General features: G+C 34.4%; 1 protein-coding gene across 1 annotated transcript in view; it reads left to right on the top strand.

Annotated features, from left to right (window-relative positions):
- LOC149795426 (uncharacterized) overlaps positions 1–15,543 on the top strand; it is a 47,530-nt gene that overhangs the window by 13,030 nt on the left and 18,957 nt on the right. Inside the window, exons 5-7 of the mRNA XM_089963798.1 lie at positions 1,788–1,850; positions 3,740–3,793; positions 10,378–10,440. Coding sequence (XP_089819924.1) covers positions 1,788–1,850; positions 3,740–3,793; positions 10,378–10,440 — 180 coding nt within the window. The remainder of the gene's footprint in view (positions 1–1,787; positions 1,851–3,739; positions 3,794–10,377; positions 10,441–15,543) is intronic.

The raw sequence follows: 15,543 nt of genomic DNA, 5'->3' as shown, positions 1-15,543 counted from the left end.
ATATGTATAAAGTACTCATAGGCAACAGTTCACACAAATATTGTACACATCTGATATCATAATCGGTATTCATATTATAAGAACCACATTCATCAGGAGCTCCCATGGGTGATGGCTGTCATCCAAGATATACATTTACCGAACTGTTGATTAAGTTTCTCGAATTATTTTATGTTCTTTTATCTCTAAATTTCACACAACTGAAGGAGAATGAGCTGATACATAATTTGAACATAATCCTCGGCGATGGACATCCGGATTTTCTTATTAATTTCTTTACCCGAATTAAAATTTATAACCTAGCATAGCAAGTCTACTAGTAAATATTACTCCTAAATAATTGTAATAAGATACAATTTTGACATTCTCATTGCGGTCAGTCAACTTTTCTTACTTCTTAGGTCTAACACGGTTTCTACAAAGAACGATATTTGTCTTAACCATATTAACGGTAAGACCAGATATTACTCAAAAGATGTCCAGTGGGTCTATATTTTCCTGTAATTATAAATCAGTATCAGCAAAATATACGTCAGAAGTATAAAGTAATATATTCATATTTTCTAATTCATTGTCACCAAAGATTCCAGGTCCACCATTTTTATTCACACTTGGTAACAAATCATTTGAAAACAAGGAGTAAAGGAGAGAGCTTAATCTACAACCTTGTCTCAATCACAGTAGGTCCAAAATAGTCACTTAGATGATCTTGAGAAGTCTTTACAGTTGATTTAATATCTGGATATGTTTTAAAATAGCCATCATCCAACCGAGCACAACATTTTGTAATAATGCATGTCACAGTCTATGTCTACTCAGACAAATGTTTGAATGATATAGAAAATCTACAGAGAAAATGTGAATATTACCTGTAAATTTTGTGTTGAGATAAGAAATGGGACAAATTTTCAGAACTAATCCAAAATGCAGTGATCCGTGTAAATGCATGTTATACATACCAAGCACCAAGTTACTTGGACACGATTCCAAGATAAGGACAGTGCGGATTTTATACGTAATTAAAAACAAGTTGATCTAAGATCAAGCCACAACCCACACTTATTGTTTCTTATGCTATTCATTTGTTAGCATAACTGATAGAACTTTGTAACTTTGGGTACAGCTAGCTCACCTTAGTTGATGAAATCCTGAAAGTCCCATCAAGTATCTGTATGTGTCAACACGGTAAACAGATTGTGTTCAAGGGAAATAAGACAAAAAGTCCAAATGACATGCAATTAAGTGTCACTTTACATATCACTGAGTTCATTGTAGAGCTGGCTATTCGAACAATCTATTTAGTTTGCAAATTTTTGATATACATTCTTTTATTATCAAGACATCCTGAAACAGTTAAAAATAAGTCAGATGCGAATCTTTCCACTGAGCTTGGTACTACGTGTTCTGAATATCATCTTGAATTTCGATAACTTAGAGGGGGCTGATTGTTCTCTGAGGTCATATATTAAACACATTTTTATTAAAACCGGAGTCATGCAGGAAAAATACACAAAACCCTTCACCTTCCATGCGAGATAGAACACTTTAGTGGAACTGCTGAACAGTTACCGTCATAGCGTGCAAATTCCCTTATAATGATTTGATTTCAGCTCCCGAGTCTCTAAACACAAACCACGTAGAGCAATAACACTTTGCACTTTGTGGTGATATGTTCAGGATAAAAATAAAGAAGTCTGCTTTAAGGCAAGTTAATTTTCTTCTGTATAATATATATGAAAGATGTATGAAATAAACAACGTTATATAATTTTCAATTTTTTGTTTTAGAATTGTCTGAGCTGTCTGAGAAACAGGAAGACTTTAAAAAATCCAATAAAGACACAGAAGAACGTAAGTGATTCTGGCTCTGTATCCTAAAGAATTACATCCATCATGTGTAGAATTTTTTGATTGCATAAATATCAACTGATCTATCCTTAGTGGTATAATATACATGGCCAGTCATGCTTATTTGTTTTCTTTATTGCATAATTTGTGTATTGCCTTATGCTTATTGTCACCGAAGATATATTCTCAGCTAAAATGAATTAAAGAGACTTGGGCTGTGAGAACTGTTAGTTCTTATCTTATGTCCGTCCCTTAATTTCTTCACATTCAATAAGTTATTTCCCACCATCGCCATCAGTAAATGTGCTTTGTGGTTAGCATAACACTTGTTTTGTCATATTTTATTTCGTCATCGTTCTGTTTGATAACCTGGGAAAACCTGTCATTTTTATCCTTCTGTTTTTTCACCTGTTCATCATATAATATATAATACAACCATGCAACGACATGCCTTGAATGCATATAATTTGCCACAGTGAAATGTATACGTCTGTAATGATACAATACACGTGACATAAAACTTTTCAAATCATTGTTTCTTAAGGAACTAATTAAGTATAAAACGTATGTAATAATTCGTGCCAATTGACCTCCTCATTTCATCAGTGGCTTTCTACGGACTTTGAATGCCTTGATACAAAAAGAATGTACCGAAATAATTTATGTCAATTCACCTCCTCATTTCGTACATGATTGTCTAGTGACTTTGTATATCTTGATCGCATAGTTGGTACACACTACATATAGTGTGTGCAGTTTAATATTTTTGATAAGTCAACGTGTTAGCATATCCATTTATGTGAAAAATGGCCAAAATAACCCTTGCAATTCTTTCACAGTATTCACAATGTTTGCAGCCGTGTTAATTTTTCTTACCCTGCCTTTTGAAACTATTTTTTAACTATTCCTAACAACATTTTGGCGGCTGTTTTTCGAATCTATTGCCCAAAGGGCAATGTGAAAAAAGGTAAGTTGGATTATGGAAAATTTACCCGACAGGGTATCGCTCGATGGACAGAGGGTGGGTGGGGGAGGGATCTGTAACATGGACTCCAACTTATGACAAGCATGATTCAAATGTTAATTTATAGGAGTAAATTAACTTACCTCTCTTAAGGGAAGAATGTGGACATATGCCGTTCCTCCAACTGACAGAAAGATCTCCAATCACAGCATTTTTTCCCGTAGTAAAATAGTTCCAAGGAGTTATTGTTTCTTAATATGTGATGCAATTCAAATTCTAAATAAAATTGTCTAGGTTTGACAGGTTCGTTATGCGCATTAATAATGTAAATAGATTTGCCTCAAGGTAAGTAATACAAGGGAGCCTTAATGACATGCAATTAGGTGTCACTTTACATGTCATTGTTCTTTCCAGATCAGGTCATTTTAACAAGCTATGCCGGTGTTTAAACTTTGATATACATTGATTTATTTATGAGCACAACTTATAACATTTAAACAAAATTAGCTGTGAAACATTTAACTAAAACAGATATCGTATATCCGGAAAATTTTCATGATTTTTCAATATTGTGGAAGTGGTCTAATTGTGGTCCGATGGTGTCTATGTATATATACAAAGCGGGGCTATGGACGAAAAATCCGCAAGACCTTTAAACATTCCATGCGATAAAGAAAATCTTAGTGGAATTGTCGAATAGCTGAAGTCAATTACCCTAAGCTTGTTTTTGTTTTAGCAACACATCTCTGAACACCTCCTTCCTTTGTACGTATGAAACAATGATGAAAAGAACTTTATATATTTAAACTCTCTAATCTTTAGAATAAAAAGAAAGCAGTTTGTTTCAAGGGTTGTGATTTAGTTGATGTATATATAAATGTTTTGATTATACAAACACATAATTTAATTTTCAATTTTCACTTCCTAGAAATGGCTTTAAGGATGGAAGACAATGACAAAGACATAAAGGACATCAAGAAACGTAAGTAATTTTGGTTCTGCATTTACATGTATCTTTAAAGCCTTTGCGTGAATTGATTGTAAAATATACTAATACAGCCTTCATAGTGAAATATGCATGGTCAGGTCATGCTCATACCTTTTCTCCATTGAATATTTGTGTTCTGCATTGATGTTTATTGTCACAGAATAGATATTCTGAACTAAAACGAATAAAAGAGTCACAAGCTCTGAGAACTATTCGTTCATAGCTTATGTTCTTATCCCAATATTCTCACATGCATTTAATTCTTCCTCACCATCAAGATCATTAAATGTGTTTGTGTTTAACACAAGATCTGTTTGCCATACAGTATTTTGTTATCGTTATATTTAGCTTCCGCCTATTCATCTTATAATATATAATAGAACAATACACATATTAGCCATTAAGCCCTAATTTTTGCCACATTGGTTGGTGTATGTATTGGTGTGATACCGGTGGCCATACCTCTTTTCAAAAGTATTGTTACCTAAGCATTTAATTAATTACAAATATCATGTCAGTTCACCAACTCATTTCGTCGATGACTATCTAGTGATGCTATATATATATAGAGAGAGAGAGAGAGAGAGAGAGAATTGGTCAGCTTACAGCTCATACTTCACTGCATACCTTTCCGTCAGAGAAAATCACAGAACAGTCTTGGACGAAATGAAAAGGTAAACTGATATGAATTGTTATTTTTTGCAATTAATTCATTGCATAGGAAATAACCATATGAAAAGAGGGATCTTTTTAGAAGGTAAACAATTATCTGTTTTGGCCTCTGCAGCTCATTTGTTCATAATTCAAGAGTACACAAATGAAATTGCAACATACAAAAGAGGTATTTACCTATTGAAGTAAATTCCTTTTGTGAAGATATTATTTTGAATCTTAACATGAAAACTAAAACAATTCATTTAAGTTGACAAAACCCTGTTTAACACGTACTATTCATTGCGCGATTTCCCAGGTCACCTATCTAATGACGCTCAGTGTCAATCACCCCGCAGCTTCCGTATCATGAGCATCAAAATCTGACAACTTCACCCCTGGTAACCATTGTTGACAAGTCACCTCAAAAGATGTAAAATAAATACCTCATCATCTCTATGTGTTTTATAATGACTCAGAAAATGATTTCAGAATATATATTTTGTTTTTATATGTTTTTGTGATGATAATTAAGTTGGTGATATTTAATGTGATATTGATAAAAAGGAGAAATATACCCTTACACGGAGTTTAATATACTGTTGGAAAAATTTTATAACGAAAATGTTACTTGTTCATCCATACAATGTTGAATTTGAAGGGAAATAAAACTGTGTCATTCGACAGGTGATCCAACTTTATTTCCTTCCAAAGATTCAAAAGCACATTGTCTGGAAATAGTATTTACACCCTGCGACTATTATTCAAAAGGCAACTATATTGTTACAGTAAATATCGGATATGTTTTTTCAGAGAAACTAAAACTACTGGGCGTATGGATAGGCAACATAGAAATGTACTAATACATTAAAAAACATTGATGAGTCTTGAAACCACCTGCTTTGTTATCAGCTGCTTTTCCAGAAAATTTCGTTCCCCAGGAGTGTCTTTGTTAATCTTCTATTCTGTGTTTCCTTTTAACGACTTGATTATATTAAAACTTTCAAGTATAATACCCAATGCACGTTTTAAATTCTCATTTTATTTGGTTGAGTGCAGGATTTATCCAAGTATTAATGTTACACGACAAACACATATTTATAAAATTTGACGTTGGCCTAGTGGTTAGAGCGTCCGCCTCATTTGCGGGAGGTCGTGGGTTCAATCCCCGGCCGAGTCATACCAAAGACTTACAAAAACGGTACATACAGCTGCCTCACTTGGCGCTCAGCATTAAGAGGTTAGTGTTAGGACTGGTCGGCCCGGTGTCAGGATAATGTGACTGGGTGGGACATCATGCTACATGTCTGCGGCATGATGCCCCAGTGCTAGACATCACTATAAACTGCCACATTGCAGACATCGTAGCGATATGACTGAAAAATTTTTAAAGCTATGTTAAAAATCTAAATCACACACACACACACACACACACACACACACACACACATTTATAAATGTTCTAATTTTTATGTTTTCATTTATGTTGAATCATAATAAAATATATACCTGGGTATGTTGTCAATATCCATAAATTGCGTCTTAGGACACCTCACTCTAAGTCCCTGTAAGCGGATGGTATGACACTGCGTCCTATCTGCATCGTGAAACGTGCATTGTCCATCTAGTGTCGTCCGTGTGTTGTCAGTAGTCCGGAGGCTTTTGCTTTCACAATGTAGCATTGAAAAAGAATTGAACTAAATAACAAGCAAATTCTATCATAAATAGGTTTCAAAACTGTACAGATGAGACAAACCCTCGAAAAATTGGCTATGAATTAGCTATGAATTGCACGAATTACAACGCACTTTCTCATACGTTTGAAATTCTCTCGTACAGTACGTTCAGTACTTTGATGTACGGAACATTTTTATTCTTCTACATGTCAGATTCTCTATCAGCTTGTCATTGAAGTAGCCTTGATTTTGCAGGATGATCTAATTATTAATGCAGAGCAAATAACAATATCTTAGACAACTGGCAATATTTTTATATTCAGGTGCTGTCATTGGTTTGCTTCTGTTTTATTTCAGATTAATTTCCTGGTGTTATGCACATGGAAACGACATTGAGTATTGCCCTTGTCATCTCTGTGTGTGCTTCCCTTACACCTTAGTTAGTTACGATTACCTCAGTTTTTCAGGCATTACAACTACCTGAGCCATGCAACATTGCAGATGTTATTTGGATAGTACCCCACATGTCAGCTAAAAGTAGGTTAGTTTTCCAGAACTGTTGGTTCTAGCTTACAGACATCTTTTGAAGAGTAAATGTTGCACCAACTTTGGTTGAATTTTGCATTTAGGTGAGTTTCTCACGCAATACAAGGCCCTGAACCATGTATTTGTATGTAGATGAGTTTCAGTGAGTACTATACATATCAGCCAAAAGTAGACGACTGGGTCCTAATATAACACTCCGGATTCTTTAGTTAAGTTTGCGTTTAGGTGAACGTTTCAAGCACTTCAGAGCCACATCACTTTGTATGTATATTAATTTGGTGAGGATCACACATATCGACGAAATTTATATCACTGTGAACTATCTTTGAATTTTCCAGCGACTTTGCTAAATTTTACGTTTAGGTCAGTTTCTCGGGCATTATATGATAAAGACAAATGTATCTTTGCATGTAGATACAATTTTGTGAGGACCACAAGATTACATCCAAAGATGGTCACTGTAACCTAATTGCTGCAACCTATGGGCTGTTTTCAAGTTTTTGCATTTTATCAGTTTCTGGTGCTTTGTAAATTCTATAGCCATACAGTTCTCAATGCAAATACCTTAAGAATTTCTGAATTTTGCATTCTTTAAATATTTTGGCCGCGCTGATAGTAAGACATGATTATGTATGTAATATACATAGTGTCAATAAGAACAATAATGATAATAATAATAATAATAATAATAATAATAATAACAGTACAATTTACAGAACTATTAATTATTACCAGCGACCTGCTGCACATAGCTTGCCTAATACTATATCGGGAATTTGAGTCCCTATTGTTATTATTGTTATTATTAGTAGCTGTTGAGAAGGGGCTGTATTACGTATTTTGTTTCTTCTCTTTCTCTTTTTATTTTATCTAACAATATTAAATCGAAATAAGACAATATCTTACAGAAATACGAAAAAAATAAATAAATAAAAGTAATAGAAATGACTACAGGCATGGATACTTTACTTCTTACAAAATTTATTAAAAAAATTATAGTGAAAGTCGTAACAATATGATCATGCGGCATACACAGTAGATTACTCTTCTGTACCGTTTTATATTTTAACAACGATTTTATATAGTATCAGCTTTTCATATTGCATCAACGGTTTAATATAGCGTCATCAGTTTTTCATAGGATTGAAAGTTGTATATGTTATTAGCAGGTTTATATCATATTAATGGCTTTTTTATTGTCACAACTGTTTAATATTTTCGTAACGGTTTAATATTTTCTCAATATTTTTATTTGGAGTCAGCTTTTTATATTGCATTAAAAGTTTAATACTGTACTAGCAGTTTTACATAATGTCAGCCTGATGAAGAAATTTTTTCGTATAATTTGTAAAATATTTTCTTACCTTGAAAGCAAGATATATAATCATTGCTGTTTTTGCTGCTTCCATTATCAGATATACCACAAAGCAAATTGCAAAATATTTCATAAAATTTGTATTCCTAATAGCACTTTAGAAGAAACCCAAGTCTTCATTCTCTGTATTTTTGGCATTTTAACAACAAATGGAATTGATCGTAAATTTCTCCGTTGTTACATAAATAGCATAATCTATGTGCCCTATCGACTTCTTTGTCTGCATGTAAGTATATTACTAAGAATTTCTCCGAATCCAAAGGGAATGTACAGGCATCTAATTTCATTGCTTTCACATTCTTTTATACGTTTGTAGTTTTTATAATTCTTTAACGGGATGATCCGTTGACTTTTGCATGCCATTCTTGCATTACAATCCATAAACCTTTGTCTAAATTGCAAAATAAATAAATCAGTATCTCGTGATATCAGCACAAAACCAAACCCACATTTACAAAGCCGTTGTCTGATATAAGTTTCCCAAGTTATTATCTAAATATCAGCTAATGCTTTAACATCAGGTAACATTTTCTGGGATATGTATAAAGTACTCATATGCAACAGTTCACACAAATATTGTACACATCCAATATCATAATCGGTATTCATATTATAAGAACCACATTCATCAGGAGCTCCCATGGGTGATGGCTGTCATCCAAGATATACATTTACCGAACTGTTGATTAAGTTTCTCGACAGATTTTATGTTCTTTTATCTCTAAATTTCACACAACTGAAGGAGAATGAGCTGATACATAATTTGAACATAATCCTCGGCGATGGACATCCGGATTTTCTTATCAATTTCTTTACCCGAATTAAAATTTATAACCTAGCATAGCAAGTCTACTAGTAAATATTACTCCTAAATAATTGTAATAAGATACAATTTTGACATTCTCATTGCGGTCAGGCAACTTTTCTTACTTCTTAGGTCTAACACGGTTTCTACAAAGAACGATATTTGTCTTAACCATATTAACGGTAAGACCAGATATTACTCAAAAGATGTCCAGTGGGTCTATATTTTCCTGTAATTATAAATCAGTATCAGCAAAATATACGTCAGAAGTATAAAGTAATATATTCATATTTTCTAATTCATTGTCACCAAAGATTCCAGTTCCACCATTTTTATTCACACTTGGTAACAAATCATTTGAAAACAAGGAGTAAAGGAGAGAACTTAATCTACAACCTTGTCTCAATCACAGTAGGTCCAAAATAGTCACTTAGATGATCTTGAGAAGCCTTTACAGTTGATTTAATATCTGGATATGTTTTAAAATAGCCATCATCCAACCGAGCACAACATTTTGTAATAATGCATGTCACAGTCTATGTATGTCTACTCAGACACATGTCTGAATGATATAGAAAATCTACAGAGAAAATGTGAATATTACCTGTAAATTTTGTGTTGAGATAAGAAATGGGACAAATTTTCAGAACTAATCCAAAATGCAGTGATCCGTGTAAATGCATGTTATACATACCAAGCACCAAGTTACTTGGACACGATTCCAAGATAAGGACAGTGCGGACTTTATACGTAATTAAAAACAAGTTGATCTAAGATCAAGCCACAACCCACACTTATTTGTTTCTTATGCTATTCATTTGTTAGCATAACTGATAGAACTTTGTAACTTTGGGTACAGTTAGCTCACCTTAGTTGATGAAATCCTGAAAGTCCCATCAAGTATCTGTATGTATCAACACGGTAAACAGATTGTCTTCAAGGGAAATAAGACAAAAAGTCCAAATGACATGCAATTAAGTGTCACTTTACATATCACTGAGTTCATTGTAGAGCTGGCTATTTGAACAATCTATTTAGTTTGCAAATTTTTGATATACATTCTTTTATTATCAAGACATCCTGAAACAGTTAAAAATAAGTCAGATGCGAATCTTTCCACTGAGCTTGGTACTACGTGTTCTGAATATCATCTTGAATTTCGATAACTTAGAGGGGAGCTGATTGTTCTCTGAGGTCATATATTAAACACATTTTTATTAAAACCGGAGTCATGCAGGAAAAATACACAAAACCCTTCACCTTCCATGCGAGATAGAACACTTTAGTGGAACTGCTGAACAGTTACCGTCATAGCGTGCAAATTCCCTTATAATGATTTGATTTCAGCTCCCGAGTCTCTAAACACAAACCACGTAGAGCAATAACACTTTGCACTTTGTGGCGATATGTTTAGGATAAAAATAAAGAAGTCTGCTTTAAGGCAAGTTAATTTTCTTCTGTATAATATATATGAAAGATGTATGAAAATAAACAACGTTATATAATTTTCAATTTTTTGTTTTAGAATTGTCTGAGCTGTCTGAGAAACAGGAAGACTTTAAAAAATACATTAAAGACACAGAAGAACGTAAGTGATTCTGGCTCTGTATCCTAAAGAATTACATCCATTATGTGTAGAATTTTTTGATTGCATAAATATCAAGTGATCTATCCTTAGTGGTATAATATACATGGCCAGTCATGCTTATTTGTTTTCTTTATTGCATAATTTGTGTATTGCCTTATGCTTATTGTCACCGAAGATATATTCTCAGCTAAAATGAATTAAAGAGACTTGGGCTGTGAGAACTGTTAGTTCTTATCTTATGTCCGTCCCTAAATTTCTTCACATTTAATAAGTTATTTCCCACCATCGCCATCAGTAAATGTGCTTTGTGGTTAACATAACACTTGTTTTGTCATATTTTATTTCGTCATCGTTCTGTTTGATAACCTGGGAAAACCTGTCATTTTTATCCTTCTGTTTTTTTCACCTATTCATCATATAATATATAATACGACCATGCAACGACATGCCTTGAATGCATATAATTTGCCACAGTGAAATGTATATGTCCGTAATGATACAATACACGTGACATAAAACTTTTCAAATCATTGTTTCTTAAGGAACTAATTAAGTATAAAACGTATGTAATAATTCGTGCCAATTGACCTCCTCATTTCATCCGTGGCTTTCTACGGACTTCGAATGTCTTGATACAAAAAGAATGTACCGAAATAATTTATGTCAATTCACCTCCTCATTTCGTACATGATTGTCTAGTGACTTTGTATATCTTGATCGCATAGTTGGCACACGCTACATATAGTGTGTGCAGTTTAATATTTTTGATAAGTCAACGTGTTAGCATATCCATTTATGTGAAAAATGGCCAAAAAAGCCCTTGCAATTCTTTCACAGTATTCACAATGTTTGCAGCCGTGTTAATTTTTCTTACCCTGCATTTTGAAACTATTTTTTAACTATTCCTAACAACATTTTGGCGGCTGTTTTTCGAATCTATTGCCCAAAGGGCAATGTGAAAAAAGGTAAGTTGGATTATGGAAAATTTACCCGACAGGGTATCGCTCGATGGACAGAGGGTGGGTGGGGGAGGGATCTGTAACATGGACTCCAAAATATGACAAGCATGATTTAAATGTTAATTTATAGGAGTAAATTAACTTACCTCTCTTAAGGGAAGAATGTGGACATATGCCGTTCCTCCAACTGACAGAAAGATCTCCAATCACAGCATTTTTTCCCGTAGTAAAATAGTTCCAAGGAGTTATTGTTTCTTAATATGTGATGCAATTCAAATTCTAAATAAAATTGTCTATAACTACAGTGCTGTTCCAAATCAGATAAGGAAAATATCCAGTCACAAAGAATTAAATCTCGAATTTATGCATACAGTAATAATCCCTTCAGTGAATATCCACCAACTGGTGTGCTTCGTAGTGGAATAGACACACTTTAGCTGGAAACATTTTAAACATTCTAATCATACTGTATGACTTGTATAACATAACATGAGTATACGATGTGACATCATACTGTACAGGAGACTGCATCGGAGGTCCAGTGTTGAAAAATGATGATATGTATCAAAGGCAGGACGTAATTCAACTCTTTTCATAAATTCAGTATTAAATCATTTCTCATTTTAATTCACCTCTCTCTTTCTCTTATATATATATATATATATATATATATATATATATATATATATATATATATATATATATATATATATATATATATATATATATGATAATGAGTACTTTGTATAGCGCCTAATCTTTAGAAGCTCTAAGCGCTTTACAACATTAGACAACACCTATAAGATAAAAAACATATAATGATATGATTACAAAAACAAAGACCATGAAATTAGAAGAAAAAAAAAACATGCTGAGAATATTTAAGGTAGGAAACATTATTAGGTGTTTAAGTTTGTTCTTGCAGTCGAAAAAAGTGAGTTTTGAGAGCGCTCTTAAATGGGAACACTGTGTCTTTGTGTCTAAGTTCAGTGGGCAATTTATTCCACGTTGCCTGGCCCTGGTGTGCAAAAGAACGCTGTCCATATGACTTTGTTTTCATAGTGGGAATAATGAGTATAAGATTGTCAGAAGAGGAGAGTAAGTATCTTGCTGGTGTGTACACATGGGTGAAGTCGGATAGGTATGTTGGACTAGAGTCCGTCAGTGAGACATAGCACTGAGAACAAATTTTGTGTTTGATTCTGGATCGAATGGATAACCAGTGTAGGGTACAGAGCAGCGAGGAGGTGTGCTCCGATCGTGGTACTCTAAGTATGATACGAGCAGCTGTGTTTTTGAAGTGTCTAGAGTATATATTGAGATGAACCAGACAGAATTGAGTTATAACAGTCCAGTCTTGACAGTACTAACGAACACACGAGTGTTTTAGTAGCATCAACTGAAAGATATTTGAGAATTGAGCTGATGCGTCTCAGCTCAAGATATGCAGCCTTGCATATGTTCATGACATGTTGGTGCAATTTGAGAGTACTGTACAGAGTAACATCCAGGTTTCGTACTGATTGTTTGAATTTAATGTTGGTGTTGCTGATATTTGTTGTTTGAGGTAAAGGATGTGAATGAGAAATTCTTTGTGTTGTGATCAGAATGGCCTCAGTTTTATCATCATTCATCTGCAGCTTGACACTTGAGAGCGACTGAGTGTATAGAACGAAGAGAACAGGTCCAAGAACAGACCCCTGTGGAACACCACAACATAGATCAACTGGGCTGGAGTGTATTCCATTTGCAGATACATTTTGTGTCCTGTTGACCAAGTAGGATTTGAACAACAGTAAGGCTGTATCATGAATGCCAAATACATGCTGGAGACGGTGAAGTAATATATCATGGTCTGTTGTGTCAAATGCTGCAGACAAATCAAGGAGGGTGAGGACTGTAATCTTTCTGCTCTCCAAAGCATTCATGTCATTAACTACTTTCTGAAGAGTAGTTTCAGTAATATGGCAAGGGCGATATGCAGATTGTACATTGCTGAAAAGACTGTTTGAATTCAGATGTGGTACAAGCTGAGATAGAACAACTTTTTCTAAGATTTTTTATATGAATGGGAGATTAGAAACTGGGCGGTTGTTCTTTAAATCGTTATGGTATAGTGTTGGTTTCTTCAGCAGAGGCTTTACAATATCAGTTTGAAAAGTGATGGGAATTCCCCGGATGAAAGACAGGTATTAATAACATCAGTTAGTGACGGCAATACTGGATCTAAGCACTCAAACACTAGTGATGTTGGAATTGGATCAGTTCACATGACTTTGCTGCACTCTTCATCAGGATTGTACGTACGAAATCCATAAAGACAGGTTCAAATGCTGCTATTGTTTGCCGCACAAATTCTGTATCCCAAATGTATGGTGACGACGAGTCAATTGAAATTGTGGTGTCAAGCTTATCTCTAATGGTTTATATTTTGTCATGGAAGAAATTTGCAAACATGTCTGGAAGGTCGACTGGAGAGAAGGTAGTTGGAAGTGGTGTAGATTTGTTCCTTGACATTAGCTTGTTAGTAATCTCAAAGAGCTCTTTGCATTTTGAACTTTCCATGATCTTAGTAGTGTAGTGGGCTGATTTCGCTGTATGGACTATATTTGTGAAATTCTTCTTAGCGGCTTCATTGATTTGCTTATGAATAGTGAGTCTGGTGGAAAGCCAAAGCCTCTCAGCTTTACGGTGGTTTCTTTTAGCAGTGTGAAGCTGGTCCCTAACACTGCTATACCATGGAGAACACTTTTGAATCGATACTCTGCACTTGGTAGCTGGGGCATATTTGTCGAGCAATGAACGCAGGTAGTTATCAAGTTGTTCTGCTGTAGGAGGTAAGCAAGTTGTTAAGTTTACTTGGATGTCATGCATTAGTTTGGTTCCATATATCATACGGAGGTTTCTCTTAGTAGCAGATAAAGGTGGAGGGTTAGGGACTGATACGTCAAGATGGCATATAATGTGATCTGATGCAAGGTCATGGAATACCAGGGAGGACTGTAGAATGTTATCATCCGGTCTATGAAGAATTCAGTCTAAAATGTGACAATGTTTATGGGTGGGTTGGTTAACTGACTGTTTGAGGTTGAAAACATGAATGGAATCTATGAGTTTTTATGTGTTTGGGTTTCCGGGACAGTCAAAGTGAAAATTGAAATCTCCAAGAAGAATCAGGTTGCCACTTATCGAATTTCCATACTCCAGGAGATTCGGAAACTGCTCCAAAAAGAGAGATTCAGCCAGCTTGTTTTTTCTACTAGGAGGAGGACGGTATAGGCAGAAAAAATGGACTGACCTTTGCTCCAGTGTGAGTTTGGTTTGGACTAGTTCAAACCATGTGTGGTCGAAATTGAATGTTGTGGTGTGGTCAAGACGTTTGATCATTGAGTTCTCTGTGATGACAGCAATTCCACCTCTGCGAGAGTTACGGGGGAACGACTTGATGCAGTAACCAGTGGATGTTAGATCCGCACACTTGGACTCATCGCCTGATGTTTTAGCCATTCTGTCAGGAAAAAACGTCAATAATCTGGTCGTTGATACAATTAACTATTTCTGTGCGCTTTTCCGGTGGTCCTACTGACTGTATATATATATATATATATATATATATATATATATATATATATATATATATATATATATATATATATACAACAATAATGTCATAATTCATGTCAATTAACCTCATCATCCCCTTGATTATCTAGTGACTTTTTATGCCCATATACAAGACGATTGTAATAATGTTTGTATATTTACTCGTTTCATCTATTACTATCTATTTACATTGTATTCCTGTAAATCAGACGAATGTAATAATTTCAAGTTAAATCTCTTACACATTTCAGCGATGACATAGATACTACGACTCGATAGTCTTTAACTAAATAACAGTAAGAAAGCGATACCAGCAAGTTTCGTAAAATTCAACAGACGAATTAATTCTTTAAGTTACATAGTGACAATTTAGAAGGAATCTATAGATTTGTGAATTAATTCCCTAACTATCCTAATGTTCTATCACAAGTTCAAAAGAATAAAATGTTCCGAATGAATTCCAATAGTGCTGAATGTCCTGCCACAGTGATGTAATCCAGAAGGTCTTCAAATGAATTCACGATAATAAATAGTGTTAATC

This window comes from Sinohyriopsis cumingii, chromosome 7 (genome assembly GCF_028554795.1).
Source record: "Sinohyriopsis cumingii isolate HCF-2022 chromosome 7, ASM2855479v2, whole genome shotgun sequence".
NCBI classification, from domain to species: domain Eukaryota; kingdom Metazoa; phylum Mollusca; class Bivalvia; order Unionida; family Unionidae; genus Sinohyriopsis; species Sinohyriopsis cumingii.
This window is presented reverse-complemented; position numbering and strand designations above follow the sequence as displayed.